The sequence below is a fragment of the Amphibalanus amphitrite genome, unplaced genomic scaffold, assembly GCF_019059575.1.
Source record: "Amphibalanus amphitrite isolate SeventyFive unplaced genomic scaffold, NRLGWU_Aamphi_draft 001869F_arrow, whole genome shotgun sequence".
NCBI classification, from domain to species: Eukaryota; Metazoa; Arthropoda; class Thecostraca; order Balanomorpha; family Balanidae; genus Amphibalanus; species Amphibalanus amphitrite.
Window position 1 is genome coordinate 46,090 of NW_024883362.1, and position 16,763 is coordinate 62,852.

The following is a 16,763-nucleotide window of genomic DNA, read 5'->3' on the forward strand; positions in this document are numbered from 1 at the left end:
AATCAATAAGGACTGAGGTCTTAAAAATTTATCACTGGCGGAGTTTGCTTACTGTATGATAACGATAAATTTATTTTCTGGACCGAAGCTTTTAGCCGACTTTGGAACGAGACCATCTCTGGGTTGGCTTAAAGGGACCCTCCCACCAGGGCTGCGGAGTCGATGGCTTTACGGCGACTCCGACTCCGACTCTGGCTTTCAAAAACCAACTCCGACTCCGACTCCGGGCAGAAATGTCGACTCCGATCGACTCCAACTCCCGACTCCGACTCCGCACACCTGGCAGGGCTGCGGAGTCGACAGATTTTCGGTGACTCCGACTCCGGCTGGGGTTTCCAATATCGACTCCGACTCCGACTCCGGTCACAACTGTCGACTCCGACCGACTCCGACTCCGACTCCGCAGCCCTGCCTCCCACCTTCAAAAAAGTTAATGAATTGGCATAAAAGTGATGTCACTTGGTTTGGAAAGATCAAAAATGAATATCTACCAAATTTCACCGAAAAATATTCACTGGTTTTCTAGATATTAGGCTTTTACTTTTGTTTACTTTTTGGGATCTCCGCTGTTCCTAGCGACTTTATTTGAAAGTGCGGCACTTGTTGCGCGCAAAACAGCATATACCGCCGCGTGCTATCAAACGTTTTAGTAAAACATTGAAAATCGTTAGATCTCCGCTGACGTCACAAATTCTAAAGGGGCATTCCAATGCATTAGCCCCTTAGAATCCGAAAACTGCAAGTTTGAAATTCTTCAGTTTGAATATCTCCAAGTTATACAAGTTTGAATATCTCCGAATTAAAACATTTTTCGATGTTGTGAGTGCCCAAACCGGTATTGGCAGGCCATGGCCACCAATTTGGCTATCTCAACTCAAAACGAATGTTAACCCTCGCATGTGTAGGGGGGGGTCGGATGGACCCCCCCCCCCCATGGTTTTTCGCGAATAACTCGCGTAAAAAGCGGCCGATCGCAACGAAACTTTCAGTACCCTCGCATTGATCAATTTTACACCTACCCTGAAAATTTTATGACCCTGACCCAAATGACCTTTGACCTGTGACCTCTTTTCCGAGACCATGTTTGGCCGGAATCGCGATTTCGCGTATGTCGGCTCGCACTAGCCGCGTGTTTGCAAGCTTTTCGTGGTTTCAAACGTTCAAACATGTGATTTGATGTTACTCCCGTGTGTGTCAAGGTCACCTGAAGGTCAGGTCAGGTCATTGACCTTTGGTGACCTCGGGTGACCTCGGGTCACTTTTTCGAGTTTTACATGTTTCTAGGCTAGTTTTTGGAGCTGAATTCGAATTTAGCAACCATTTGAACATTTACGAAGTAGTTTTGGTGACTTCGTAACATGTTACGAAGCTGTCAGAGGCGGTTGACACGTACTACGAATACCCGTCACGACGCCTACTGGTTGACCTGACCTGACCTGACCCGACCTGGTCTAAATGCTTCAAGACATCATCTGTGATCAAAACTAACACGATATTCGTGATCAGCACCCCGAAAAACCTCTTAGCAGCCACACTTTACGACTTTCTAACAGGTCCCGATTTTCCCGACTTTGGGTCATTGACCTGACCTGGAAGGTCAACCAATGACCTAGGACCTTAAAATTGGGTATCATCGGCTTCCTCTCGCCACGGGCAACACGCTCGTTTTTTCCGCGAAGCTCTAGCTCGATCAGGGGCCAAACGGCAAGGGGGGGGTCCAACCGACCCCCCCCCCCTACACATTAGAAGCTGGCAAACGCCGCACACATGCGAGGGTTAAAGGAAATAGTTCACTTTTTAACATGGGTTTTGAACTGGAATAGCAGTTCCGTAGCTTGGGCTGAGACGAGCATAAATCAGGAGCTTTTACAGCCCAACGATCACCCTAGGCAAAGATATTCTATTTCTCGTCCCGAAAAAGGTGTCTTGCGTTGAGGATGTGTGCCTTGCATATATTTCCATCCAGTATGAAAAGAGCATGGGTCCCGAAAATTATTCAGAAACTAGAGAAATTATCTACGAGAACTCTAGAGAAATTCTCGTACTGATCAATTAGGACATTCAGGGGAACATTATCAGATCGAGCAGATCGCCCATATGCCGGTGGCTGCGATAATTTCTGTTTCTGAAGAATTTTCGGGACCCATGCTCTTTTCATACTGGATCGCGTGTGCCTTACAGAAACTGAAAAGTTCTTCCTATATCAAAATATAGAAAATAATCTTTTGTTATAAAAAGGTTTTATTTTCTTTGCTGATTATTTTGAACATAAAAAATCATAAATCCGTTGCAAAAAAAAAAATAATTTCGTGAAAGTGAACTATTTCCTTTAAGGTGGGGTGGTCAATTTAAGAGCAAACTGGTGTAACCAGGCCCATGTCACTCCACTTTTGATGACATCATATGGGGGCCTCAGGACAATAATGGCGCGGCGCGCCACAAACGCTTCAAAGCTACTTGCCAACAGCCGCCATTTTTGAAAATATTATTTTGAAATAAAGTTCCAAGTAATAAAAATATTGTAATAAAGTTGTTGAATAAATCGATACCATATCTAAAAACTTACTGAAAAATGATTTATTCATAGTAAAAATATAAGCTCGATGCATTTTTACGTTGCTTTCCTGCAACTGCAGAGGGTTTTTAAATCGTCTATATCTTCAAAACCGGCCATTTCTTAGCATATTGCTGCTCTTTTTTTATCGCTAGAAAATTAGTTGGACTTTCCAATGACATCAATGGTTGAGCAATATGTGTAGAGTGTCGCCAACAATCTTCAAATGAAGTTAGTCATGTTTACGTTGTAAAGGAATGGAGTACCCCTTTCGAGCATCAGGGGTGACGTCACTCAGGATCTGTCTCTAGACGCGTTTACATAGGGTTAGTTGCAAGCTTATATCTCCGTCCGTGATGTTGCAAAAGATGCCAATGGTGCTGAACAATTTACAAAATGATCCCCTCTAAATATTTGAAGACCACTGCATCGAAATTATCGCCAAATTAACGAGCTAGAGCCTCGTCAAGTATGCTATGTAAACCGGGTTTCTGATTGGTCGGCGGCGGGTTTCTGATTGGTCGTTTCTGACTGTACCTTCTATAGATGGCCTTGGGTGTAACATGGACCGTGGTCGCTGCTTCCACTCCGCCTAATGTAATTGAATAGGTCAGGCATACAGTTCTGTTTATGCGCAGGAACTTTTGCTCTAATGGACGGGCTTTTTGAGCACCGGGTATCGTCCAAAGCTTCTTGGACCTCTTACGACTTGCGCATCAAAAAAGCTAGACAAAAACGTAGGGAGAGCTTGAGGCTACCTTTCTCAACGATCGGCTTAGCGCTTTCTCTTAGGTATGGATTATGTGCCAGGCAGGGGGGCGACACGGCTATTCGCGCAATGTATTCATTTATGGGCCGCGCGGGGCCTCGCGATGACGCGGCTGGAGGCAACTGCTCAGCGCGCTAGGATACTTCTGGCGGGGCCGGGCGCTGAACGGTGTGCAATGAATGGGTTATGGTCGGGCAGACAGAGATGAGGCATTGAATTTGAATTGACATCAGCAATCGGGTGGGGAAGGAGAACGTTTCTAATCGAGCTTGGGATGGGGAAAGCCGAAAATATCACGATCGGCTCATAGCTCCGACAGGGCCGGGTGCTGTGCCATGTGTAGTATATTTAGGCGGGCAGACAGAGATGAGTTATTTTATTTAAATTCACCTTACCATCGGTTTCTGGTGAGGTTTGAAGACGTCTTCAGTCAAGCTCGGAGTGGGGCAACGGCCACTGGCGGATCCAGGGGAAGGCATTTGGGGCAAATGTCTTCCCCAACAACCAGGGCAGCGCCCGAAATCGATTTTCGAGAATAAATGAAAACTTCACAACTTTTCTGAGGAAATGTTGGTTAATCACACCGCGCAGCAGTGCGCAAGGAATCGAAATCCGAGTTTTTTAAATTAATTCCGAGAAACCTTTTTGGGGTAAGCCCCCGCAGTGTCCAATACCGCTTCCTGGATCCGCCAGTTGTGAATAAGTCACGGTCGATACCGAGCTTCGGCGGGACCACGCGCTGTACACGTTGTTCTTTGAATGAAGAGGTGGACAGACACCTAGCCCCACATCCTACTGCTATGCCCGTGCTTCTGTGGGTGAAGCACTAAAGTATCACGGAATCCCAGAGGACCTGCGAGTCGACGAGGTGGCCGCTTTGGCCGCCGGATACTGCAGCTCCCTGGAGTTGCCTGGGACCGATGGCAAAACAACAGCTCCGGCGGTGCCCCTATGGGCCGTAGTAATTAGTGAATTCCCGTAATGTAGAGATCATATCCTCAATAATCTCCATTACCATTTTATATTCCTAAACAATATGACAGACCAATTATGCTTGCCTACGTTCAGGCATTACCTCTGATGGTCATACGCCCAGTACAACATGTGTTGTCTGTCAAACAACAATCGACGACGGGATCCCTTCTCATCATCTCTTAAGCCATCGGTTGTCAATTCACCCACCCCGTTTCCCTAAAAATAGACGGTCAGATTCGGCCTGGGTCCTTACGACCCCTCTAAATTCGCCAGAGACGGGATCGGATCGCCGTTATTGCACCCATCTTAGTGTCTTAAATACTATGACAGCTTCGACCACGGACGTCGGACGGGGTGATCGTTCCATGAATGTACATTGTACGCACCATCTAGGCCTAGGATGCATCGAGGTTTAAAAGGATGCAGTCTGCAGATCAATCAACAAACAATGGTGGTATGCAACCACTTTAAAATATCTCCCTGGCTCCCGCAACGTTCCAACGCCCCTCCGTTATGCATTCGCCCTGTGTGTCCGCCGAGCCGGCTTGCCTCCAATGACGTCATCGGCCGGCCGGCGGCGTTCAAGGTCAAACGGCTGGTGTCCTTACCTGGAGTTCTATAGCCTTGGTGCCAGGCCCGTTTGAAAAAGGTTGATTTATCATGGGAACCCATTGGGCAAGTAGTTTTTGAGCGCCCATTTGACCTAACGCTACCAACTGTTAATGGCTACCCCTGGATAGTGAGCTGCTGGACGCTCATTGAGATATGTATGTATGCATTGACACCAAAAGCCTTCCATATATGGCTTGGCGATCACGGCTTCCGCAGGCTCCACGGAAGCGATTGCGTTGCGGCGGTGGCGCTGCTAGAGACCAGGTGCGACAACGTCCAGTGGGCGGGGTTGGTAGAGGCTGTGAATTGTTTGGCCTGTGTAAAGGTAGTTTGGTTAACCTAGCAGTTTCAAGATATCATTACTCACACATTGTTCTTTGTTGTGTGGGCCGCACTTCGTTTGAGCAATTGGAATGTTCAATTGCCTGTTTATTTATTTCAATCACTTTAATTGTAAGTGTTGCATGAGAATGGGTCCGGCGCCAAGCCTAATAAGTTAAAAATAGAATAGTTTTTATTAAGTTTATTCAGTTTTATTCAGTTTTACATTATTTCACTCATAGTCACGGGAAATAATGGTAAATAACACACACCTCGATATATGTGGTGACTAACCTAATTGTCAAGCTAATTAATGTATTTAAAATAACACCGAGAAAATCAATAGTTATCTGGCATGCCGTTATAATTATTAAAGGTTTACGGTTTCCATCACATCTAAACCTATACTTTATTTCATTATGAGCCTTAACACCGCGATTTCATTTATCATTGCACACACAAAAGATTTCAGGGGGACTTGCCCTGATCGATTAATACAAACCCGACCAAAGGTCCCACCTGAAGCCCAATTTTGACTATTTGGTTTATTTGACTATTTGGTTTATTTGACTATTTGGCCCAGTTTTGACAATTTCGACTATTATTACTATTTGGTATCATAAGCACGAGACTTTGGAATGGAGTCTTAAAAGTATCCATTTTGTAGACATGACGAGTCAACCTATGGATCTGACTGCTTGGCGATCAAAGCCAATCAGCACACAAACACACTCGATGGTATTGGCGGGTGTTAGCTTGGCACAGTTTGATGCTTACCTTCCGGCAGGTCCTGTTCAGCTACGCGGATCTGGCGCACACCATAATGTCCGACTACGCACCAGCTGGACTTCATGAGGCTGCGCTCGCTGCTGGCGGTGGCGACGCCTCTCGAGGTTGGCATGCTGACGAGCCGCTCCCTTCAGCCGCCCAGCTGGAAGAAAGCGCCAAGCAGCTGGTAGAGCGCGTGAACGCCAAGAGACTGCGCGACGAACAGCGGTTGCGCGAGCTACGCGATGGCTTGCGCTCTGTGCAAGAGCGCGCAGTGCGCCAGCTGGAGAGTGCCTGGTACCGTCAGATGCAAGCCGACAGTGAACGGGTGCGACGCCAAGTAGAGGCGCTCTACCAGGTGATCGCCGAGGTGGGCGAACACGAACTAGAGGTGCAGACGGCACGCCAGGAGCTCAACAAGCTGATCGCTGAGATGGCTGACCGTCAGGACTGTCATCCCAATACGGGGATGTGAACTCAGTCCAGGGCTTCCGAGCCCCCCCCCCCCCCAACATTCATTGGTGAAGAAGCAAGTTATCATCTGGTTTACTTGGTTTACTTGTCATTTTTGCGCCGTACCTGATAATTCTGTTTGGTACTGTTTTTCAATTGGTGCGTCGCTGTCTGGTTGGTATTGTTGAAAAGTGCCGTCTTTTTTGTCCAGACGACACGACATGCTGCTTGGATTTGCACGTCAACACGCATCTTAAGCGTTTACTTTATATTTTTCCACGAACATTGTATAAACCAGGTATAAACCTTCCAAATACATGGTTCGCCTCAGCTGAAGTTGTCTATCGTGTTTTTGTTCTCCGTCAGATCCAAGATAACAGATAGCGCACAGATAGGGGTGGGGAGGGGGAGGCGTGGAAAAGCTGAAAAACACCAATTTAATTATGTCCCTGGGTCACTTAGCCCGTGCCGTGCTGGGGAGAGCGGGCGGGGGGAGGGGCGTGGATTTTCGCAAATATCTCAAGCGCCGCCGTTTTTTGCACACCAATTAACCCGCGCCCCACTGGGGGTCCTGGATTTCCACGCCCTGCTGGGGGGGGGGGGATGTTTGAACATCCCATCCCCTTCTTAACTCCGCTCCTGGGCCACGTAACGTTACGCGGAAGGCGGCGTTCGAAAGAGCACCAAAAATAATGACGAAATCACTTCGGTCACTTTTTTGGTCAGGTCACCAGGGGCATTGAAGGCAAAATTTCGCCGATTTTCAGGTCGAATGTCGACAATTACCAAGAAAACAACGCATAACTCGGGAACCAATAGAGCTACAGCGCTGCACAAGAGCGCATTCGACAGCCCTATTAACGTTCTTTCCGAACATTCTCTCAGATTTGACCTAACGTCAACGGTTTTGCCTGCAGGGGGTAAAAACTGGCAAAATAGCCGATTTTTTCGTTTTTTTTTTAAATAACTTTTGACCGAAGCTTTGCACGAGGTTACTATTACCGGCATCATGTTCCTCTCGTCAAGACGCATCGAACGAACTATAAGTTGACCTTGAAAGGTCAACATGAAAATTTGACCCTGGGTCTAAAGGTGCCCTGACGCACGACTTTTGGTCACGATTTTGTCGTGGCAAGCCGTGCCATTTTCGTGCACGAACTGGGATGGCTCCCGCAATGTTCACGACTAGTGCACGACCAGTTCACGACGATTTCACGAATAATTCACGAATGCGTGCACATCAGTGTCCACATTGACACGGACTGGTACGACGAGTTTACGAATACTTTTCGCATAGCTTGCGCATAGTTAACGCACTTCCCGCACCGTCCCGACGAGTTCACGAACAGTTTGCGCATAGTTCACGATCCCGTTGCGAAATTTTTTCGTGACCAAAACTTTGAACATTTCAAAGTTTTTGCCCCGACATGGTACGAAGTCACGACGAGTTAACCCTCGCCCGCACATGGGGGGTTTGCCACCCCCCATCCCCCCAGGTAGTCTTTCTGCTCTACACTCAACATTTTTAGAGCTAGAAGCCTGATTTTTAGTATAGCTGCTCCTCTGTCCTTTCTTAATGTCCACTGAAAATTTCAAGTTTCTGTGGTTTTTGGTTTCGGAGATATGACCTTGTTTTTCAGGTCATGTCATGACCCAAATGACCAATTCTCAACATCTTGCGTTGGCTATGGGCCTTGTGCAGGGGTGGACAAATGTGCTGAGTTGGGGTAGCACGGGCGCAGCAAATCCGCCGCCGCCCTAGCGGTGACCTTGACCTCCGCCGTCTGTTGCGGCTCCAAAGCCAAGCCGGCGTGGAATTGGGAAAGCTCGTGCTACCCCAACTCGGCACAATTATCCACCCCTGGCCTTGTGAGCTTTTGACACCTTGATTTCGGCCTTTTTTGCCAGTCTGACCTCCCACCTATCATGGAACGATGATATGTATCATGGAACGATTGTTCGACGATGTACAGATGTCAAGGTCAGGGTCAAGATCAACCTAGGTCTTCTAAAATAATTGCGTTTAAGGCAAGCTGAATTTACTTTTCGTGAATTTTTTTGACTGCATTTTTGGTAAAAGATTCTCAGATCATGATTTCATGTAATATGGACACATAAACACTCGGTGCACACATCAGTATACACACAGACACACACAGACATAAAACATATAATTGACCTTGACCTAATTTGACCTGAAATGACCTCAGCAGCAAAAATCTGGTCGGGTAGTGTGACAAAGAGGTTCTAGCTGGCTCGGCACCAGAAAACGGCATCGTCATCGGTATATGATAAGCAACGCACTTGATATCCAACGGTGACCCAAAACAGCAACATTTTTTGTTTGACCTGACGTGGAAGGTCAATGACTGACCTGAGAAGGTAAACTGGGTATCATTGGATTTGTCTCTTCCCAAACAATATTTTTGGTCTTTACCGCGAAGCTCTATCTCCAACAGGAACGAAATAGCGCGGGGGGTGGCAAGCAACCACCTGTTCGTTCTAGGATGGGAAAATGGCATGTGCGGGCGAGGGTTAACGCACACTTCACGTCAGTTCACGACTAGTTTGCGCACGGGCACGATTCGATTCGTGCCAATGCGTGCCACAAAATCGTGCAAGTGTCGGAGCCCCTTAAAGGGACTATCCCACCTTCTAAAATGTTGTTAAAACCAGTTAAATTGTGCCCGACTTTATAGATTGGATGACCAGGAACACGGTTCTGGCATTTATTTTTCATTAAACATCTTAGGCTTCCCATATTCCAAACACAAACTTTCAAATGTGTGACGTCACAGCCCAAAATTACCTCCTTCCCCAGGCCACATTACTGTCATAAAGCTGATTCTTTTTACTCTGGAGGCACCACAACAAAGTTCAGACCAAGTTTTAAGCGATTTTTCAACGAACAAACCCATTTAAATCAGAATGACTAAACGAGGTGACGTCACACTAACGGTCGCTCCATGTTGAAGATAGGGCCTTGTACAAGGCCCATTTTCAAATGAAGGGAACGAATTTCTTCAACACCAAGAGGCCGCGGGGGTTGCAACCTAGATAGATAGTGGTTTCTGAACATCGCCGCAAACTTGGCTATCTCAACTCAAACCCCATGTTAAAGGTGGGATAGTCCCTTTAACCCGCGCCCCGCTGGGGGTCCTGGATTTCCACGCCCTGCTGGGGGGGGGGGTGTTTGAACACCTCCCCCCCCCTTGTAACTCGGCTCCTGGGCCACGTAGCGATACGCGGAAGACGGCGTTCGAAAGAGCGTCAAAAATAATGACGAAATCACTTTGGTCAATTTTTTGGTCAGGTCAAAGGTCAGGTCACCAGAGGTCATTGAAGGCAAAATTTCGCCGATTTCCAGGTCGAATGTCGAAAATTTCCAAGAAGCCAACGCATAACTCGGGAACCAATAGAGCTACAGCGCGGCGGAAAAGCGCATTCGATAGCCCTATTAACGCCCTTTCTGAGTAATTCTCTCAGATTTGACCTAACCTCAACGGTTTTGCCTGCAGGGGGCAAAAACTGCAAAAATAGCCGATTTTTTCGAAAACAGTTTTTATGCAATAACTTTTGACCCAAGCCTTGTACGAGCTTACTTTAACCGGCATCGTGTTCCTCTCGTCAAGACGCATCGAATGAACTATAACTTGACCTTGAAAGGTCAACTTGAAAATTTGACCTCAGGTCAAGGTCATGACCTGACCGGAAAGGGTCATATTGCATATCAGTCGATCCGTATCGTCGAGCTGAACACATCTAAGGCGTTTTCATTGCTCTAGCATGCCTCTATCAAAAGTTATTTGCGAAAAACTGTTAGATGCAATTCGTGACCTAAGATGACCTCAGGGCATAAACAAGGGTCACGGACAACATTTTCATGTTCAGTGTGTCTAAACTACTTGTAATTCGGTGTTTGGGAGTGTTTATAATGTCTTTCATCCAAAAGAGGCGCATTTAAATTTTCTCCCATTGACTTATAATGGGGAGGTCGCAAAATTGACCTGACCTTAGGTCATCGATATCAAAATTCTGAGATAAACATTTTGTGCATGCTATTGCTCTTAGCAATCGCTGAAAGTTTCAAAGCGATCGGTCACTTGGTGTAGCTATGACAGACATTGAAAGTTTGTATGAGGTGAGGTCACTTCAAGTCACCTGGTGACCTGACCTTGAATGACCTTGGTCTGAAATTTTCACAACATGTGTAGAATTGATGTATGATAAGGTGTACCAAAAACGGCGGCGCTCCGCGCCGCCGTTTTTGAGATATTCGCGAAAAACCACAAGGGGGGTGTTCAAACACCCCCCCCCCAGCAGGGCGCGGGTTAAGTCATGACCTGACCGAAAATGGTCATGTCGCATATCAGTCGATCCGTATTGCAGAGCCGAACACATCTAAGGCGTTTTCATCGCTCTAGCATGCCTCTATCAAAAGTTATTTGCAAAAAAACTGTTAGATAACATTCCTGACCTGAGATGACCTTAGCCCGCGAGTTGCTGGGGGGGGGGGGCGTTAAACGCCCCCACTTTTTCGCCGGGCCATAGCATAAAAACTGCGCGCCGCAGGCGCGCCAAATTTTGGGTACCTGTAGGGAATTGATTGAAGTTTATTGTGACAAAGTTTCAAAAAAATCGGTTGGAAAATTTTTGAGATATCGAGGTTTTAGTGACGTCATGATTTCTGAGTTTTCGACCAAAAACGGTATATGTTCAAAAAATCATATAAAACCACAGAATAGACATACAGACATGCCGTAAATGCCATTAGACTGCCAATACCATGAACAATCAAATGGCTATCTTCGATTATTGATTATCGTTCCGAATTTTCCAAAATCTTGAACTGAATCTTCGCAATTTCTCGTGACTACTTCACGACCATGATACATGCATTTCTTAAATTGAACTTTTTTAGCCAAACACGTACACATATGATAAAATGAATGTCGTCATCGTGTTCTACGCCCCAAATTACCCATAAAACATGTGTCACAGGCTGCGAATATCAGTTTTGATTTTCGGGGATATGTGCCTACCCGGTTGACCTGACCTTGACCCTGACCTATGCTTGACTGACCCCTATTGGAGCGGACACTCTTGTAGGCCTTATATGATGGATTGTGCACCGTTTTGACAGAGTTTGTGACGAGAGGCGCCCATTGCGAAGTCCTGAAGTCCATGCTACTGAAAGCCCGATTTCAGGTGTTTGACCTGACCTTGACCCGACCTGTGACCTCAAAATGCAACTTTAAAGTACTCATCTGAAGCGTCTCGTCGCGCTCTTTCGTTTGCCGCCTCGTGCGTTTCGCTGCGCCTATTGGTTCTCGAGTTATCGGCTGGGGGCGTTTAACGCCCCCTCCCAGCAAACGGTGGGTGGCGAAATACCCCAGCAACTGCCGGGTTAAGGGCATAAACAGGAATCACGGATACAATTTTCATGTTTTCAGTGTGTCTAAGTTACTCGTAATGCAGTGTTTGGGAGTGTTTATAATGGATTTCTTCCAAAAGCGGCGCATTTCTGTTTGCTCCCATTGACTTATAATGGGGAGGACGCAAAATTGACCTGACCTTAGGTCATCGATATCAAAATTCTGAGATATACATTTTGTACATGCTATTGCTCTTAGCAATCGCTGAAAGTTTCAAAGCGGTCGGTCACTCGGTGTAATTAAAGTAGAAATTCAAACTTTTTACAAGGTGAGGTCACTTATGACCTGGTGACCTGACCTTGAATGACCTTGGTCTGGAACTTTCACATGTGTAGCATTGATGCATGGTAAGGTGTGCCAAAAACGGCGGCGCTCCATATTCGCGAAAAACCACAGGGCTGTTCAAACACCTCCCCCCAGCAGGGCGCGAGTTAACCCGCGCACCGACGGAGGGGGCGGATATCCGCCCCCCCCCCCGAGGTTTTTTGTAGATAGCGGGAAAACCGAAATTTGGTACGACTATTCTCTTATCAATTTTACACATGGTGTGCAAGTTTGAATCTCCTAACTTTTAAGGTCAGGTCACCAGGTCACTTTGAATGACCCAACCTCAAGTCACTTTTTTGCAACTTTGTCACCGTGCCAGAGCTACAGTAGATGTCGGAGGCCTTTGAAAGTCGCAGGATATTATCAAGTTATTAGTAGCTACAATTTGTTTATCTCGGAATTTTGATATCGATGACCTAAGGTCAGGTCAAATTCTCGACCTCTCCATTATAAGTCAATGGGGGAAAAATCAACTCTCTGTTTTTACCACTAAAACGGGTCGGAATGGCCCCATGTACCATACATGACTTCATATACGATCAACTTTCACTACCTTGAGGTCTGTTTTGCTGTTGGGCAGCTGTAAGGTCATGTGACGTCATCAAAGGTCACCAAAGTTTTTTTGCCAATAACTCCGTACAGGAACAAGATACAGCCGCGCGGAGGGTCTCATTGTGTTCAGCTCGTCAAGGCGCATCGAATGATATACCTGATGACCTCGAGGTCACGTGACCTGAGGTCAACCTTTTTCCTTGACCTTTCGAGGTCAACATATACATATATCATTCGATGCAGATTGACGAGAGGATCAAGATGATGCCCTTAGTTTGTTCCTATCTTGACTAGTTCGAAAGTTATTCGAGAAAAACTCCATATCTAGCGCCGCCATTTTGACTTTTTTGACCCCTGTGTTGTCATCTTTGACCTGACCTGAAAATGACAGCTAGATGACAGCGTAAAAACAGCTATTTTTCATTTGTACCCCTGAAGGCTAAACCGTTGACGTGAGGTCAAATCTGAGACACCCTCCCGAAAGAGGGCAAAAGGGGTTATCGAATGCGCTTTTCCGCGGCGTTCTCGCTCTATTGGTTCCTGAGTTACGCGCCGGTGTTTCGAAAGTTGTTGAAATAAGCAAAATTTGAGCTATGACTTCCTCTGGCGACCTGATTATTGACCTGGCCTAAAAAATGACCGAAGTATTTTCCTCATTATTTTTGGTGCTCTTTCGATTGCCGCTTATCGTGTGTCGCTACGTGGCCCAGGAGCCGAGTTAGACGCGGGGAGTGTTCAGACACCAACCAGAGCGGTTGGCGCGTCGAGCACCGTCCCGGCGCAGGTTAAGATACCAAATCATTGCTTCCAAATGAAGTCATAGGAACAGCGGAGTCCCCAAAAATAAACGAAAATAAAAGTATACTTAAAAAGACGATGCATATTTTTCGATCAAATTTGGTAGAAATTCATTTTTGCTCTTTCTGAACCACCGTCACTGTTATGCCAATTTATAAACTTTTTGAAGGTGAAGTCCCTTTAGGATCCCTAAGATCCCTTTAACCCGCGCGGGGCTGGGGGGGGGGGAATTTTACCCCCCCCCCCTGCTATTTCCCGAACTAATGGTCCGATTTGGAAAATTCAAACGCCAATCGAAAGATCTCATCACGAACAACTAAAAACATGTACTTAATTTAAAGTTTGAGGTCAAGGTCAAGGTCAGGTCAAGGGTACAAATGGCAAGTTTCTACAGTATCGCCCTTGCACCGTAGTTGCCGAAGAATGGAGTCATTAACTGAGACTGATTGCCCAAAACGTGCTCTTAGGCTACCACGACAATATTCGTTGCATGCAATATCATTCAGAGGTCAAGGTCAAGGTCAGGTCAGGTCAGGTCACCAAAAACAAAATATAGAAAAAGGCATGTGCGACACATGTTTAATGGGTCATTTTATTCATAGAATTCAATAGGCACACTCAATAGGTGATATGAACCACATCTGGATGAATTTCAGGTCGAGGTCAGGTCAAGGTCAGGTCAAGTGAGGTCAAATTTTGAAGTTGGTTGTTAAGGCCTAAAAAGGTGTCTATCTGATGCAGTTTTTCACGGCGAATCGAATGGTGCTATTTTTGTATCCGTACGAGGTCTAGAACTTCCAAAAATTCATTTAAAAAAATGTGTGTCGTGACGTCATAAAATTTTGAATAACTCCCACATTTTTTAACCGATTCTTCTACAAATTGGTATGTAGGTGCACATGGACCACTTTTCTGACATATATTCCGGTTTTTCCGATGCACGCAAAATTTTGGATTTTATAATTATTTTCCCAAAAGTCAGTGTTTTGAAAAATTTGGGCCAAAAACAAAAATTTTCAAAAAGCCGAGATAGGAATTTGATAGACAAAGTAGAATCACGTATAACTTCTTTGTTACGTCTTGATTCCCTTAAAAATGGAGATGTTAGCGGCGTTTGAAATTTTGCCGTTTTTGAGGCGAAAATGGCGAACATGACGTCACTAAAACGTCATTTTCTCAAAAAATTCCGAAGGATTTCGCTCCAATTTTCAGGGAACGTGTCAAATTGATGTAAGAAAAGGTACTGAAAGTTTGGCCGCCGCCCGTTTTTGAGATATTGCAAAAATTCGCGAGGGGGGTAAAATTTAACCCCCAGCCCCGCGCGGGTTAAGGAACTAGGATTCCTTTAAGGAAAGGATTCTTTTGGAATTATGGCAAGTATCATAGGAACAGGGGAGTGTGATGAGCCTCTGTCGTCATTCGCGGAAAGCGTAGCTAGTGTTTTTCCTGCCACCCTCGCCTCCGGGCCGGATGGCGCATTTCGTGGGTACTGCACTGGGTAGGTGCTGTCAAGTAGCAGGGACGGTCTCTAACAGGTTCTTCGACGGCGGGCTGGCCCCATCCAGCCGAGCCGTTGGTGCCGCCGCGCTGCCCTCCGCCACTGCCCGCGCTGACCCCTCCCGTCGCCGTGGTAAGCCGTTGACCGCTGTTGTTTGCGCCGGATACCTTGCCGGCCGCCATGCCGGGGTGGGCGGCAACTGGGACGGTCACCGACCTCAGCCGCCGCCGCCGCAGCGCCCTTGTCTTGTCAATGACAACCCTCCACGGCCCAGCACAGACCTCTCTGCATACGTATGTACCAGCACACAAATATATTTACACCCATGAGGGGTGTATTTTTGGTGCATAAATGACACCTTTAATATGTGTTGAGTGATACTTATAACCGCAATACGGGTGTAGTTCTACCCGTTTGACTCTTCTTCGTGGGATGTAGGCCAAACTTTTCAGCTCAGTTAGCACCCTTAACGGTTGTGACATGATCCAGTTGGCTCATGTAAGCACCATTTATGAGGGCAACCCAACACCCTTTGCCACACCCATAATGCTACTTAAGTGAACCAGCTTTGGCTTCATTGACACCTTTGTGCAAAAATAAAAAATAACACCCTTTTCGGATGAAACCCACCATTACACCCTTAGGCTCTGATGAGCCAAAACGGCGGTACCCCTGATGGGTGTTACGTAACATTCTGTCTGAAATAAGGTGTAGCCACAAATCACGCGATGCTGCACCTGGTACGGGTGTAACGTTTCCATGAAGTACGCGCTCACTTAGTCTTTTTCAAGTGGTGGTTTGCTCCAATGGTGGTATGCCTACACCTTTTCGTTATAAAAGAGGTCTTGCTACATACACTTTTTAGTGGAGTAAGTGGAGTGATTGTATAACTCTAAACTCAGGGTTAAAATGGAACCATTTTCCTCTTTTATTTGGAGTGAACATTTTTCTCGGTGTAGTTGGACTTGTATGAGACAATGTCCAATGATCACACATATCTATCATGCGTATACCACATGTCTTATCATACCCCTTGTATGCATATATGCCATAGTGAGTTGTCCATGGTATGCACTATGCATATGATATACATATGGTATAGGTGAGCGAGTTTGCACACTCGCTTGTCCTCGTTCCGTTGGGGTAGTGGCGGACCCTGTCCCTGCGATCCGTTGTGGGGGAGGGGGCGCCCCCCCCCCCAGATCTCGGAAAGTTACCGACCGATTTTCAATTTCCAAAAGTCAAACGGAGTTCGATAGTCCCACCGGGGAACTACCATGTGACCGAATTTCATTGACCTAGCTGCAACCGATGACGTCACAGCTCATATCAAAGGTCACATTTTTCACCGTTCACAGGCCTTCTAAGGAATGCGTTATAACATCGAGTAAAAGGCATGTTATCGAAAATCATAGATGGCGTTTGTTGCCTAATACCTATGTTGCTAAATGAGGTCACCGATACCAGGTCAGGTCACTTAGGGTCACTATAGCCGTTTTCACGACGACTATCTGGTATACATTTGAGTTACATTAGGTACAGTTTGGGGTGCAAATCTGCTTAGGCATATAAACTGCGTTTCAAGTCAGGCTGTATTTTCAATTAGAACACTGAAAGTAATTCATCATATACAGATATTTATTTGAAAAGAAATTATGTGCAGATTTGGTCAAGTTTGGTGCATTCGCCAGATAACCCGTC

General features: G+C 46.2%; 1 protein-coding gene across 8 annotated transcripts in view; it reads left to right on the forward strand.

The window, feature by feature from the left end:
• The window catches only part of LOC122375559, a 50,482-nt gene extending 43,688 nt beyond the window's left edge, over positions 1–6,794 (forward strand). Inside the window, exons 1-2 of one of the 8 annotated variants that reach the window (XM_043355034.1) lie at positions 3,278–3,346; positions 6,030–6,794. In XM_043355034.1, coding sequence (XP_043210969.1) covers positions 6,055–6,474 — 420 coding nt within the window. In that variant the 5' untranslated portion in view covers positions 3,278–3,346; positions 6,030–6,054 and the 3' untranslated portion in view covers positions 6,475–6,794. The other 7 variants (XM_043355036.1, XM_043355028.1, XM_043355032.1 and 4 more) reach the window with 7 other exon arrangements.
• Positions 6,795–16,763: the final 9,969 nt, after the last annotated feature.